Below are 16,107 nucleotides of genomic sequence, written 5' to 3' on the forward strand. Positions count from 1 at the left end.
TGGTGGGTGTGCCTAACACTATGTAACACAATTTTTGTTCCTGGGTAGTAAGTGTTATTTCCTAATTGCTTATGCCTCAAAAGTATAGAAAATGGCTATTATTCCCCCAAAACTTTGCTTTTGTGACCAGGACAGTGATATTTTGAAATTTACCTATTTCCAATGAGAAAACGGGTCTTTGTGTCTTTTCGTTCACATAAAGTCAGAAAAAAACAACATATGAATCCAAATTAACATGTATTTATACTAAAGTAATACAAAAATGACTACAAAAGATTTAGAAGTGAGTAGTTTTTTAAGATTTACGATTATACTGTAAATCACGTTCAAAGTCCAGTATATCCTGGTGGAAGTGCTCGCCTTGCTCCTCCGAGTACGCTCCCATGTTCTCCTTGAATTTATCAAGATGAGCATCAAGGATATGGACTTTGAGGGACATCCTACAGCCCATTGTGCCGTAGTTCTTCACCAGAGTCTCAACCAGCTCCACATAGTTTTCAGCCTTGTGATTGCCCAGAAAGCCCCGAACCACTGCGACAAAGCTGTTCCAAGCCGCTTTCTCCTTACTAGTGAGCTTCTTGGGGAATTCATTGCACTCCAGGATCTTCTTTATCTGTGGTCCGACGAAGACACCGGCTTTGACCTTTGCCTCAGACAGATTAGGGAAGAAGTCTTGAAGGTACTTGAAGGCTGCCGACTCCTTATCTAGAGCTCTGACAAATTGTTTCATAAGGCCCAATTTGATGTGCAGTGGTGGCATCAGCACCTTCCGGGGGTCCACCAGTGACTCCCACTTGACGTTGTTCCTCCCCACAGAGAACTCGGTCCGCTGTGGCCAGTCCCGTCTGTGGTAGTGCACCTTGGTGTCCCTGCTGTCCCAAAGGCAAAGATAGCAGGGAAACTTGGTAAAACCGCCTTGGAGACCCATCAGGAATTCCACCATTTTGAAGTCTCCTATGACCTTGATGCCATCTCAGAAAAATGCAGATATGTATCCACTTAGGCAGCTGGAACTAAACTGAACTGGTGGGCTTAAGGCCCCTGTATTTATACTACTATTTATATTACTGGAAAGTTGTAGAAAGTTCTAGAAGTTACTCCAAGTTTACTCAGCACTGAATCTATCTGGAATGTTCTGGAAAATAGGTAAATTTCAAAATATCACTGTCCTGGTCACAAAAGCAAAGTTTGTGGGGAATAATAGACATTTTCTATACTTTTGAGGCATAAGCAATTAGGAAATAACACTTACTACCCAGGAACCAAAAAAAAAAAAAAAAAGTGTTACACGGTGTAATGAGTCCGACCCCCCCTGTAACTGTAATAAGCACAGGCGTAAATCCCAGTCCATCGCTCCAGCAATCCAAGTCTCAGAAAGAGAGTCTTGTATTCTGGAGTAAGGGAAGTGAAAAACGATGCTCTTTTTTTTAGCGGTTTTGTTCCGCTGTCAATGCGCTAAAACATCTTGTCTGCAGCATAAAAAGCTCAGCGGTGTTCACAAAACCAGATTCATTCACAACAGCTCCCTTAGCAAGTCCTGGGGTAAGTAATCCTAAAAACAGTCCTTTTTTGTATTTTGTATTTTTGTATTCGTGTGGTGCGATACACAGACTGAGTGACCACTATATCAAAGACTGTGATGCGCTCTAGAGAGGAGACCACACACTGTGTAAGAGCTGTGCGCAGGGTTTGGGGTCAAGGCTTGTTTTTCAATTCCGATTCCTTTTTAAAAAAAACAATTCTCAACGCCTATTCTTTTGAAGGAATTTGAATTTATATTTTAGAGACAATTGTCAAATAATTGTGCCGATTGTTCAGCTGCTTTCATTTGAAGCCAATTTAATTGACTAACAAACAGGGACTTGCAATTTGTGTTGCCACTGAGAGCAGCTCATTTTAACTGAACCCTGCTAATTGCAATTTTGATCAATGATGGTGTTGGAATAGCAATTGGGAATTGATTTTAAAACGATGATTGGAAATGGAATTGGATTTGAAAAACAGGAATTAACCTCAACCCTGGATGTGCACAACTATTCACTATATCACAATAATCGCACGATTTGATATAAGAAATATACTCATGCTTAGAAAACAGGTGTATTTGTGCTGAGCAGTGTTTTATGCTACATTGGGTAGAGTGGATCTGTAGTAACCAAAAACCAACAATACAGACTTCAATATCAACATTGCAATTCGCTGAGAGAAGTCTGGTTTCAACAGGGCTCGTTTCTTACACTCCGCACACACCGTGAACAGCCTGCTTCCCTAAACCTGCAGCTGGTAAACACCACAGTCGAGTGATTCGCGTATTTTTAGATGTAACGCTACAGTACACACCGTACTTTCGCTCACCAGGTCACATTGTCTTGCGTGCTAAACCCTTTTCACTGTTATCAGCACAGTGTTACCTGATCCGCATCGCGTCACATAGGACAGCTTAATCCTGAAGGCTTTGTTTTGTACACAGTTCTGCGAAACTGTACTGAAGCATAAATGAAAACTTTGAGAAAGACCTCGAGAGGAAACACTGTTCAAATGATTTTGTTTATGTCCTGTTTTTTAATTGTTACGGGTGGATTCCTATTATTATCTGCAATAAAACTGTAGTTGTAAAGCACTAAACACATTTTTCTTTGAATAAAAATTGGGCTGCATTTATTTATGTAATACGTCGTTACGTTCAGACTTGACTTTTGCGGTTAACAAAATGACGGTGAGTTATCAGGACAATATATAGTTAAAGAGAACATTAAAATAACAGGTACATGATGACAGTTATAAAATGATCCCCAAAAAAAACTTCCAAAGTGGCCTGTCCTGACGCGAGGACACTGTGTTACATGAACGAGCGATTGTTGAACCATGATAAAAGTTGTGGACATTATGATAAAGAATGTGGACATTCTTGTTAAAGAATACGATATTGTACTTGGGTTTGACAGTATAGACAAAAAAGAACACAGCTTCTGAACGCAGCAGAAAGCACCCGAATAAAATCTTATCAATAAAGAATAGCACAGTCATAGAGAACAGTCTAAGAGAACACTTCGGTTAAGAGAACACTTCGGTTAAGAGAACACTTCGATGCTTCCCGAGGGGTGTTCTCTTAACCAGAGACTACTGTAATAATAATAATAATAATAATAATAATAATAATAATAATAATAATACACAATTGTTGAGTAATAGGCGGTTATGAGAACCAATGGGGATGATTCTAGAAGTCACGACAGGTTAAGGGGACAGTTGAAAAGCAACGTGATAAATGATATTTAAGGGTTAAGTGGATAAGCAGTGGATAAGGATAAGCAGATAAGCAGTCTATCTCTCATCTCAACACAAGGCGAAGGCTTTTTTCAAGAGGATCACCCCGAGAAGTAGGATTTGATTCTTTCTTTTCTTTTACATGTAAATCAAATTTAGAATTTAAGCTCGATAAAGAAAAGGGAACATATCAAATCAATTCAATCTGAAATCTTTTTTTTTTTCGTATTTTGCAACATTAATAAAGACTCTCTCAAAACATACCCCCATTTTTTATTTATTTTTTGTATTTGACTTTGAGTTTATATTGGTTAGCTAAAATAAAATAAAATATTGCTTCACTCGCAGTCTGTTGGTTGTATGCTTTATTTCTCAGAGCAAAAACAAAATGTTCATTTGTATTTTAAACCGGTCCTCAGATGATTTGCGAGTTTATCGCTGTGCAAAAAAACTACCAGTAACCTTTAAAGGTTAACTTAGAGTAGATGTAACATCACTGCCCCCTGGTGGACGGTACTGCAATAGAGCGATCTTCTGTTGACAATATGTTCACTGGATACAGGGTCAATTAACCCTGGGAGGGGTGGGGGTCAATTAACCCTGGGAGGGGTGGGGGTCACCCCTGCTGGGTTAATACAGTCAAAGAGCGGCGGTGTTAAGATCCGCCACGGTTTCGATCATTAAAATAGATGTTTGACGGTTCCTGTTGCCCTGCCTGCAGATTCTGTTCCTGGGAATGTATGAAGTTCACCCTTATGTGGCCAGGCGCTTACTGTGTGGTAAGTCGAAATCGACATTTTTTTAAAATCCTTTACCAGCAGCATTGTTTGCTGAAATTACAATTACAATGATATTCAATTACAAATTACATCTACAATCACGCTGCGGTAATTCCGATTAGAATTACAAGTGGCATAAACAGCTGCACACATTAACACGTTTACTCTGTTCAATATGAAATAACCCAGCAATAAATCTCAGGTACACGTACAGGAGCGCACTGTATAACGTCACTAAAAGTGATTGGAAATACGAGAAGAACGATGGCGCGGAACTGTGAACGAAAGTGTGCATTCGAACTGCAGCCAATCAGTTCAATTGTATAATTACAATAAACAATGATCACAATTCCGTTGGAATGGCAATGAATTCCGAATTGCACCTGACGCAAGGTCTGACCTTAGATGCTCGCTTTATCAAGTGACCGTGTGAACCGCAACACATGGCATTTCGGTAGTCTGCGCGTTTAGTAAAGTAAGAAGCATTTTTTTTAATATATTCCAATCCCCCCCCCAACCCCGTCAGGTGCAGGGATGGGAATAAGACTCCTATTGCACAGCAGTGTCACCCATTCCAGGTTTTACTACCAGCTTGATCAGCCCTCCGTGTGTCTAGGTAACAAACTGAGGTTTTAGTTTGAGTTTTACTGTGGCTAATCAAGCTGATGGTAAAACCAGGAATGGGTCAAACTGCTATCCACCGGGGGGCTCATTTCCATCCCTGGGAGGATAATAGCTCAGAGAAACAGTCAAAGCATGCACCCCATGCTCAGAAAGGTTTATGTTTGCATGTCCTTTGTATTTGCAGGCCGGTGATGAATGAGAGGACTTGCTGTGGGTGCTGGCCTATCTTTCATTCCGATCTCGTGGTAAAGATTCTGTTAGATGTACACTGAAATCGAACACTGAAAGCACCTCTCTAACTATACATCTATGGCCAACAGTTATGCATCACCCTATAGAATGAACTAATTTAGCATTATAAAGTAGAATGAAACCTGCTGAGTAATGTGACGTGAACATACTGAATTATAAGAACATAAAAATGTTTACAAACAAGAGGAGGCCATTCAGCCCATCTTGCTCGTTTGGTTGTTAGTAGCTTATTGATCCCAGAATCTCATCAAGCAGCTTCTTGAAGGATCCCAGGGTGTCAGCTTCAACAACATTACTGGGGAGTTGGTTCCAGACCCTCACAATTCTCTGTGTAAAAAAGTGCCTCCTATTTTCTGTACTGAATGCCCCTTTATCTAATGTCCATTTGTGACCCCTGGTCCTTGTTTCTTTTTTCAGGTCAAAGAAGTCCCCTGGGTCGACATTGTCTATACCTTTTAGGATTTTGAATGTTTGAATCAGATCGCCGCGTAGTCTTCTTTGTTCAAGACTGAATAGATGCCTTTTAAACCCGGGATAATTCTGGTTGCTCTTCTTTGCACTCTTTCTAGAGCAGCAATATCCTTTTTGTAACGAGGTGACCAGAACTGAACACAATATTCTAGGTGAGGTCTTACTAATGCATTGTAAAGTTTTAACATTACTTCCCTTGATTTAAATTCAACACTTCTCACAATATATCCGAGCATGTTGTTGGCCTTTTTTATAGCTTCCCCACATTGTCTAGATGAAGACATTTCTAAGTCAACATAAACTCCTAGGTCTTTTTCATAGTTCCCTTCTTCAATTTCAGTATCTCCCATATGATATTTATAATGCACATTTGTATTTCCTGCATGCAATACTTTACACTTTTCTCTATTAAATTTCATTTGCCATGTGTCTGCCCAGTTCTGAATGCTGTCTAGATCATTTTGAATGACCTTTGCTGCTGCAACAGTGTTTGCCTCTGTCTATTTTTGTGTCGTCTGCAAATTTAACAAGTTTGCTTACTATACCAGAATCTAAATCATTAATGTAGATTAGGAATAGTAGAGGACCTAATACTGATCCCTGTGGTACACCACTGGTTACCTCGCTCCATTTTGAGGTTTCTAATCGAATATATACTCTCTCGATTTGCTCCACATTCTCACACTGCGGTCTCTTTGCAGGAGCTGGAACCTCAACTGGTTCTGCTGTGGCCAATGCTAATCAACAGGAAATCCAGCTTCTTCTGTTATTAAGAGGGATCAGAAACAGACACACGCCGTTACAAGCGACAGAGAGGTGGCAATCTGAACCCAGGGATGATAATACGATTCCCATTCCACTGCAGTTGCTCCCTTTCTCCAGGTTTTAATACATCCCTACAATTAAAACATTTTTAAAGAGTAGGGTTGACTCAACGGTGGAAGCAGAACAGGTCGATTTACTGTAGTTAAGTTGGTCCACCTTCTCTGAAGGCACTGTGAAAGACCTTCTGGATCTAACTGCTGTGCAGCGGGACTCTCCATCCTTCTGCTTGTTTTTTTTTTCTCTCAGGAAGGAGGAGTGGCACAAACACGGAGCGTGTGCAGGGTGCGTGGAGGGGATGAATTCCCCCACTAAGTACTTTCAGACTGCGCTCAAACTGCGATCGCTCTACGACATCGACGGGTAAGCGCAACAGTGCGGTGGAGGCTGGGCGCGACCCGGCGCCCCGGCGCACTGAGCTCTGGTGTGGGTTCGCTGTTCATGGATAACTCATGTGCATTTTTATCCTCTTGTGTTTTTTCAGCGCCCTGCACGTTGCTGGCATCCAGCCTTCGTGTAACACGTCCTATTAGGTGAACTGCTTTGTAGATAAAATGCGCGTTTGTGTGAGCTCTTCTTGACTGTGTAGATGCATGAACACAAGACGTAATCGCTAGTCAATGTTTCAGTGTGTTTCCTGCACACAAACACACACACACACACACACACACATACACACACACACACACACACACACACACATATATATATATATACACAGCTATGGCCTAAAGTTTTGCATCACCTAGAATTTTAGGATTGAGAAATAATAATAATAATAATAATAATAATAATAATAATAATAATAATAATAACATAATTTAGATCTTTTATTTAACATCATGTCATCAAAGTCACTACAAAAGGATATCGCAAAAGTCTACCGGAAGCCCTAACAGTAGTACAGTATTAGTTCATGTTAGATTTCGAAATGTCACATTAATTAAAAATGTTTATCAGTTTTTCATTAACTATGTGGAAACTACATAGCGGTGTGTAATTCAATATTTTAATGTAACTATTCAGCAGGTTTCATTCGACTTTATGAAGCAAAACGAGTTCATTCTACAGGGTTTTGGTCCTAGTTGTTCAGGGCTGCAGTCAAATGTACCTGGTTTGCGTCTCCTCTGGTTGACTCTTACCAGTTTGACCAGCTCCACTCTGCACTGGCTCCGGGACTGGGAGACCTGCACGTCATCAAGTGTGTTCAGTACCATAAAGCAGGTACTGGTCAAGCTCCCTAAAATAATACTTTACACTCATCCATATAAAGATAGCTTTATATATATCCGCCCCTCTACTACTTCCCCATCAGCCGGGATACACCCGAAAAACCCTGCGCCTGAACACACAGGAGTCTTTTCAGAAGTTTTTTTTCTTTTTAATTCTGCAATGCTTGCAAACTCCCTTACTCGTGCTCGGAACAGCTTTTTTTTGGCAGGTATTGAACAAATCAATTCATTAACGTGTTTATTTCAAAGCGAAAAAATAGCAGTCGATGCAATTAACTTCTGCGCGCAGTATTTATAAAAGCCGATTGGAAGATTTTTGTCCTCTGGGGCGCTGATATTTTTTTTGCTGATGTACACAAGAGGGCGTAGTTTTTCTTGTTTTGAAATCAACACGTTAATTAATCGATTTATCAAATAGCTGCCGAAAAAGCCATTCTGAGTATGAGTATCGAATAACTAACTACACATCCCTATTACTAACCGTTCCGGTAGATATAGCTTCTGAAAAGACTCCTCGTTGACCAATTGTAAGTGAGGTAGGGAAAGTATATGTTGCGCTGTGCGTTGAATCCAGATTAATATTACTAAATATATGTCTCCAAATAATTTGGATAAAGAAGTGTCTTATTACTGGATTATGCTACAGTATTATTACATTACTGTATTGTACGGTATTATTAATTTGTGTGTCATTTTTAAACCACTATTTCAATGTGACATTCCCCCCCGTTGGAATAATAATAATAAATAAAAAATATTTTACAAATTATATTTATGGGAATAAATATATGCATTTTATATGTAATGGATAAAGGCGTCTGCCAAATAAATAAATAAATAAAAATACATACATACAAAAAATAAATATATTTCTTTTATTTCAAGAAAATGCCTTGACCAAAAAGTGTCCCTTACATTTTAAAACATATTTGTGTGCAATATAAACGGGACTGTCAAATGCTTTTCTAAAATCGAGAGAAGAGAAACCTGAAATGTATTTTAATTTATTTTTCCCTTTAAAACCAGCAAATAAACACGGTATAACATTAAGGAGACAAAACCAGTAGCCTACATAATGCACGGTCCTTAAGCGTGCAAAATAACCAAACGCCCGTCATTTTCACGACAATAAAATGCAGGAAACGGTTTAAAACACATCGAAAATACTAGATTATTTTAAATGAATACAATTTAATTACAAACACCTAACCTACTGACCCCGTCTTTTTCACTACAACACAAGGTCTCGATAATTGCCCCTCCTTAGTCATCTCCGATTGGTCAATTTGGAGATCCTATTCCTCTGCTTTCTTCTGATTCGCCCTTCGCGGCTGTCAATCACGGAATGTGAATCAACGCTCATTGGCAGACACGTGCGGTGTTGTCGACTGGGGAACTAAAGCGAAAACCGTCGAAGTAAGTTTAAATTCGTTTATATATATATATTTTTGTTATCATTGTTGTGGGTTGATATGTCATTATAAATGTAAGTTATGTTATTTATAATACTGTAGCATTAACCACTAAAGCTGCAAGACTTATATGCTAATAACACCAATTAAACAAATCCCTACAGGGGTCGAGTTTGTCAACCCTGCAGTGATACGCTACAGCTGAATTTATTGTGGGTTTTATAGCACTAGTTCTGTAAATAGACCCCTTACTTAAGTTAGGTTTTAATAAGGTATGGAACATAAAATGTAACAAACAGCATTCAGAATGGGTATATCCCGCATTAATTATGTTGTTTGTAAATACTGTTTCATCTTATATGAACAGGATATGGCCTTGCATTACTGTTATTTAAGAACTGGGAAGGCAGTTATATTATAATTACGCACACTCAAATACCAAATGTAAAAATGTATGTCAGCATTTTTTTTTTGGTATAATTTAATGAACCGAATTAATTTTACTTTCTAAATATTAAATTCCAAAAAATAATAAAATGTTGTATTCATAAAAAAAAAAAAAAAAAAACACTTGCGGCCGTGGCACAGAGGCCTCGAACCCGCTTCCGAGACACCCAATAGACAGACTTTAGTCTCTGACTAACCTGGGGCTGGCCGTCAACACGAGCGAGGCACCGGCCAAGAATCTGTGTCAGGAAGGTTTTTGAATCCATTTATTTAATTTTGTTATATATTTCCAATATATATTTTTTCCTTTTTTATAGTATTTCATACTTCGGTTTGGAATATGCAGATATTCAACATGCATAGCAGCTTCACCCATCCCCCAGGTTTTAATACAGAGATTGATTTGGCCACAGCTGCACACACTGTAGCTAAAGTGTTGCATCACCTAGAATTTTAGGATTGAAAAAAAAAACCCCAAAAAAACGTTAACCTACGCTGTCAGAATTTTCCTCTTAATAAAGCCATTGAATACTTACTTACTCTGGGTTCTTGGCTGGGTCAGTGCAGTGCAGAAGGATGCACACTGGAGACACAGTGATTTAATTCTAGTAATAATAATAATAATAATAATAATAATAATAATAATAATAATAATAGCAATGTTGTTTACCAGTGTAGTATCTGCGTCTTCACATACTAAAAGACCAGGAAGGCTAAGTGAGCTGTTGACAAAGGCATCATTTATTTAGAACACAGATTGAGTTACAGGTGATACCTACCTGTCTCTTAAAAGTGCAGAGTCACTTTACCGACCTTGGAACAAAAAAGCATTGTACTGTAGTACTGTAGACGAGATGACCCAAAGTGTCTTTTTGTTAGTAAGTGCAGCATCCTCTGCTGTATGGATGTGTATAGCCAGGTAAACCCAAACTAGATGGTGCTGGCCCTTACTGCAGTAAAGACATTGGATGATCCAGCCATAGCAGAAAACAGAACCAAAGAGCTGCTCTTAAATTCACCTGAACACCAAACGTGGATTTTCACAGCTCTAGACATAGAGATAGACAGCGGAAAATATGAATTCAATTTAGTATGTAACAAAAAAAGTTTATGTAGCAACATTTTATTACTATTTAAGAAATGTCAAATAAATTACTTTGTGTGGGTAATAAATATAAATATATATAGTGCTCACCCTTTATAACGCTATAGTAGGGAGCCATAGTTACAAGACCGTGCTATTTGTGTTCTGCCTCATAACGATTATTAAAGGGCTAGTGTAATGGCATTATGGAGCAAATGGGAGCCACGAGCCTACCGTGTTGTAACCGATTCCGCATGATAACGGGGCACGTTATAACGGGTGAGCACTGTGTATCGGTGTATACAGTATACAGAATCCTGCAAAATAAATAAATAAATAAATAAAAATCAAGATTCAAACAGTCACATCGTTTTAGAAACAGCAGAAATATAAAGTTACTTTACATTTTCCAGTCTTTCAAAAAAAAAAAAATACCGTCCTGGCCAAAATATATGTGAAAGCTTTAGTTTATACTTCTTAAAAGGGGAGCCAGTGATAATGCATGGAGTGCTAGCGACAGTTAAGAACACGGATCTGACAACAGCCGCGGGTTAGCGTTCCTTTAAAGGGGAGGGGGGGGGGGGGGCACTGAAGATTCCTGGGTCCCTTCACTACAGCAGATTGGTGGCAACACTTTACGAATAAGAAAATGCATCTGAAAGCCTCGGTCAGCACTCCTTTAAAAGAGGGTCAGCGATCACGACCGTGGAGCGAACAAGAGAAAGGAAGTGTGAGTTTCTAACCCTGCTCAAACTCCTGGCTCCTGATCATTTCAATATTAATAATAATAATAGACTTCATTGAGGGGAGCTCTGAACCCCAGGACTGGGTGCAGCAGCAGCAGCAGGGCTAGTGTGAGTTTCTAACCCTGCTCAAACTCCCGGCTCCTGATCATTTCAATATTAATAATAATAATAGACTTCATTGAGGGGAGCTCTGAACCCCAGGACTGGGGGCAGCAGCAGGGCTAGTGTGAGTTTTTAACCCTGCTCAAACTCCTGGCTACTGATCATTTCAATATTAATAATAATAATAGACTTCATTGAGGGGAGCTCTGAACCCCAGGACTGGGTGCAGCAGCAGCAGCAGGGCTAGTGTGAGTTTCTAACCCTGCTCAAATTCCTGTCTCCTGATCATTTCAATATTAATAATAATAGACTTCATTGAGGGGAGCTCTGAATCCCAGGACTGGGTGCAGCAGCAGCAGGGCGAGTGAGTTTCTAACCCTGCTCAAACTCCTGGCTACTGATCATTTCAATATTAATAATAATAATAGACTTCATTGAGGGGAGCTCTGAACCCCAGGACTGGGTGCAGCAGCAGCAGCAGGGCTAGTGTGAGTTTCTAACCCTGCTCAAATTCCTGTCTCCTGATCATTTCAATATTAATAATAATAGACTTCATTGAGGGGAGCTCTGAATCCCAGGACTGGGTGCAGCAGCAGCAGGGCGAGTGAGTTTCTAAGCCTGCTCAAACTCCTGGCTCCTGATCATTTCAATATTAATAATAACAGACTTCATTCAGGGGAGCTCTGAACCCCAGGACTTGGGGCAGCAGCAGGGCTAGCGCTGGGTTTGCAGCCCCTGCAGTGCAGTTCAGCTGGCGGGTCGTGGCGGGCAGCGTGTGTCAGCGCCGCGGGGCCGGGTGTCCGTTCAGCTTCTCCTGCAAGGTCGTGAGGGCGGCGCTGGCAAAGTCCCTCAGCACCTGCAGAGATTCCCTCTGCAGGGCCAGGGAGTCACGCACGAAGTCCTGCTGCGTCTCCACTGCCTGCTGCAGCGACTCGGAGAGCAGTTCCATGGAGCGCGACACGGACCGCAGGAGCTCGTTGGAGGCACGCTGCTCCTGCACGCTCTGGGCCGCGTTGAGCACGATCTCCTCGCGCATGCTCACACCGCCCCGGGGGGCCAGGCTGGGGCAGGGGGCTCCCCTTCTGTGTGAGCCCCCTAGGAGAGGGGTGCCTTCCTCAGCAGGGGGAGCGGAGGATGAAGGCAGGGGGGTTCTGGATACCCCGGCTCTGATCTCTTCTCCTGCTGAATCGATCGACTTCACATCCTCATCTGAAAGCAGAAGGCGAGGGCAGGCGTCAGTTTCCATTGCGTGTGATTTGCGCGCAGCACGCTTTCTGGTTTTATGTGTTTTGATTGGATGATGCTGTGAAAGCAGGTAACTTGCAGTCCTTAGACTGATTTGATTTATTAAGTGGTAAAAAATGAAAAACACGTAGTTTATTATTATCCATTCTGAGATAGAAATACTAAAAGAAACTCAATTCAACTTAAAGTTTCTTAAAGTATTTAAAAAATGTAGCACAGTTGAATGTTTTATAGTTATCTTGCAAAGGACTGTCCACACCAAGTTAACTAAAAAATGTAGCTATAATACATACATACAATTACAAAATATATATATAAAAGCATTACCATCGATAGTCTGGATGTCATACTGTAGCTCATAAGGGGATGCTGTGGATTCTTGCCCTGGAAACACAATAAATAAAGAATTAAGTACATTTATTAGAACACCTCAAGATTTGTCATGTATATCATTTATATACCCACCTGCATGAAAACCTCTGGGTGTGACAATTTCAATTTCCGTTCAGATATCAGTGACACAGGAACAATAGGCAGTCGTGTGTAGAGATGTTAGACCACTTTGTGCTTTAATCAGGCATCTTAAACAACTTCTAAAAAGTCTCCTGCTTTTTACCATTTGTGACTGTGTTCCTTTTTTTAAATGAACTGCCTGTGTGGCCTATCAAAGTCCTCAATTAAGTTAGACCATCACTAATTTACCTAGTATGACAATTTTCCAAGTTTTCCAGTTCTAGTGGTTTGATTTCATACACACAGTGAATCAAAACAAAGCAATGAGGTGTTTGAACAAACACGCAGACTTGGTCCGCACCCTTTTTAAAACCCTGAGACTCACGCGATGCAATGCAGTACATGGCAGTTGGGGCTGGGTCCTGTGCAGAAGAGAGCAGAGGCAGTGGCGTCTCAGTCAGACTTGTGACAAAACTCTCGGGCACAGCTACGCCGGCAGGAAGACTGACTGAAGCGGTGCTTGCCGTCTCCCCCTCTCTGTCCATGGCGCCGAGGCCGCTGCCCAGGGAGGAGGTTCGATGCTGGGGCGGGTGGTGTTGCCGTGTGCAGGTGAGCTGCAGGATCTGGTGGATGATGGTCTCCACTGGGGTGAGCTCCTCCGGCCCCTCTCCGCCCCCCGCGCACCTCGCTGCCATCCGCCGCTTGACGTCGCACTTCATGTCCGACCACTTCTTGATGACTTCGATGATCTCCCGGGGGCACTGGCTCACCCTGTTGATCCGGGCCGTGATGTCGGCCCACGTGCGTTTCTTCAGATTCGACGGCACGCCGTGGTTGAACTTGCCTGGAGCCGGGAAGAGACCAGACTTCTAATGACTTCAATTCTAATTCTGGAATTGCGTCATTTGTCACTGATTTTGCAATTACGATGGAACTGTGCAGTTGAACCTGGGCTCTCCTGCGCAATTGTAGCTGTGACTGTGCCATGTAATCGATCGATTTGCAGTTCGGCTACAACACCTTTCCAAGCTGAATCATTCGCGTGTTTTCAAGCATTTTTAGTGACCCCATTTGTTTGAAATAAATAAGTCATACAGCATGTTTCTGTATTTGTACCTGTGATTTATTACTGCTTGGTTATTTAGAATAAACCGAGTAAACAGGTTAATGTGTGTAAACATGTGTTTGTTACTTTTTAGTAGAATTGTAATTGTAATTGTAATTACTACAACATAATTGTAATTATGATCCGTACAGGGTCACACAAGATGGCTCTGCATAAACCAGACCTAGCTGAAGGAAAACTGGTTATTGAAGTGGCATTTAAGAAACTATAATTTATTTAGGATGGTCACACAAAATTATTCAAGGTTGAGAACTACTTTTTTCCCCTTGATGAAATCCAATTTAATCCGAATAGTAAAAAATAATAAAAAAAGGTATACATTGGGGAATGGTAGGGTCACTGGTGTAACAATAAGAGGTTATACTGTGGCTAATCAAGCTTGTAGTAAAACCTGGAATGGGTGAAACTGCTATGCAACAGGGAGTCCCTGCAGTCAAAACCAAGGGATTCCAAACGCTGCGACGCAGGGTTAAGTCGAAACTGTTTTAATTCCATAATCAAAACCAAAAAAAAAGTGTCGTCTTGGCTGAATTATTATCCTATTCTTCCTTTAAGCAGAAATACAAAGATTTAAAGCAAAGCAATGCCATCACTCGCCTACAACGATGTGCCTGTTCCTATGCACTTCCTCCAGCAGCACCTTGATCTCGCTGTACGAGAAGCGAGACTTCCTCTTCTTGTACAGCTGCTTGGCTCGGAGCATGCTGCTGCTGCCTTGGTGAAACGCTGACATTGTGTCTCGTCTCGGTCTCTCTCCTCACCTGTCCGGTTCAGCCTCCTGTTTCATCGGCACCCTGTCTGCAAGGAAACCAAACACGGGTGTGGAGACTGACCTGATGGTTACCTGGTAACAATTCGGGTCTGTCTTTATTCAAACTCCTATCTCCCCTCCCTGGCGTCCCATTTACTGCAAGAACTGGGACCCCAAGACTGTGGTGAAGAATGTCTGTACCAAGTGTCATCTCAGTTGGATGAACTGTTCTCAAGATAATGCCAGATAGTGGTGTTAACATTTTTGAGTAAGTCGTATCTATAAAGTACAGATATATCTATAAAGTATAGTTAATCTAAAGATAGCGAACAGCTCTCTATCCAATGAGAATCAGGATCTAACAGGATATCCATCAGTCACTAGAAATACTTCATGAAGGAGAAACAAAACTGATAAACTGAAAACTCACTGCAGTTACAGCCCCTTTCAAACTAAAATAATGTTATATCAATATACAGTGCTGTTTCTGAATTTATATGTATATAAACTCTTAAAAAAAATATTAACAAAACTGAATTAATTTAGCAACTTGCGTATTAGTCACGATGACTCATTATCACCATTAAAAACGTGTCTATTTCTTTGTAAATATTAAACTCGGCGGTAATGCAACGTGAAACTCCACGGAGCGCCTCTAAGTCTGTCAAAACAAAGAACAGAATTTTGGCTTATTTATTTTTTGTATTTTATTTTCTGGGCACAATTATTGTCTGGTCAGTTTCCCCTTTAGACCACGGACGGAAATCACGTACAGACAAATAATTGCTAATATGGTTACGTTGCTTTTAAAACACCCCCATCCCTTATAAATTACAAAGCATGCACAATACTTAAAACGTTTTGATGTTTGTTTAAAATTACCGTACCAGTTTGGCGACGGAAATCGAGTCGTTTTTTTTTTTCTTTGTACGAAGACCCGAATGCAGAAAACTTCGTAAAAATTGCCCGGCTGCGTTGCGCAGACTCAGAGAAAGGTATTGCATTTATCCCACGGGGAAGCAAACGCAGCATCTACGAAGTTTTACCAGGATACGCTAATGCCACTGCTCTCCAAAGCTCAGCCTACGCAAGTTTCCCAGAAAAACTAAACAAAAACAACATTTAAAAAAAAAAACAACCGTAAAGTAGTGCGCATGCGCAGCCCTTATTGACAAAAGGCAATTATGTGAATTTGTAGGCGAGCGATACAGTAGCATTATTGTTGAATAGGAAATATATTGAATTACTTTGTTTGTCCAGCTGAAATATATTTTTAATAGCATAGCTCAGGTCG

At 40.7% G+C, this 16,107-nt stretch overlaps 1 protein-coding gene and 1 long non-coding RNA gene across 3 annotated transcripts; one reads left to right on the forward strand and one right to left on the reverse strand.

Annotated features, from left to right (window-relative positions):
- The first annotated feature begins 1,401 nt into the window (after window positions 1–1,401).
- On the forward strand, window positions 1,402–8,831 carry LOC117415296 (uncharacterized). Its single transcript, XR_004546391.2, has 6 exons — window positions 1,402–1,542; window positions 3,989–4,046; window positions 4,855–4,915; window positions 5,340–5,545; window positions 6,095–6,578; window positions 8,691–8,831. It is a non-coding gene; the product is annotated as an uncharacterized LOC117415296 (long non-coding RNA).
- Window positions 8,832–10,024: 1,193 nt separating this feature from the next.
- On the reverse strand, window positions 10,025–15,897 carry zgc:153990 (uncharacterized protein LOC768125 homolog). Of its 2 annotated transcripts, none has more exons than XM_059026647.1 (5): window positions 15,701–15,897; window positions 14,660–14,856; window positions 13,322–13,780; window positions 12,811–12,867; window positions 10,025–12,447 (listed from the first exon to the last, which is right to left on the reverse strand). In XM_059026647.1, the coding sequence occupies exons 2-5, from the start codon at window positions 14,793–14,795 to the stop codon at window positions 12,017–12,019; spliced, it is 1,083 nt and encodes a 360-aa protein (XP_058882630.1). In that variant the 5' UTR covers window positions 14,796–14,856; window positions 15,701–15,897; the 3' UTR covers window positions 10,025–12,016. The 2 variants fall into 2 exon arrangements, with proteins under 2 accessions (XP_058882630.1, XP_033881328.3); XM_034025437.3 differs by having other exon boundaries at window positions 14,660–14,860.
- Between the last annotated feature and the right edge of the window lie 210 nt (window positions 15,898–16,107).

This window comes from Acipenser ruthenus, chromosome 7 (assembly GCF_902713425.1).
Source record: "Acipenser ruthenus chromosome 7, fAciRut3.2 maternal haplotype, whole genome shotgun sequence".
Classification (NCBI taxonomy): Eukaryota; Metazoa; Chordata; class Actinopteri; order Acipenseriformes; family Acipenseridae; genus Acipenser; species Acipenser ruthenus.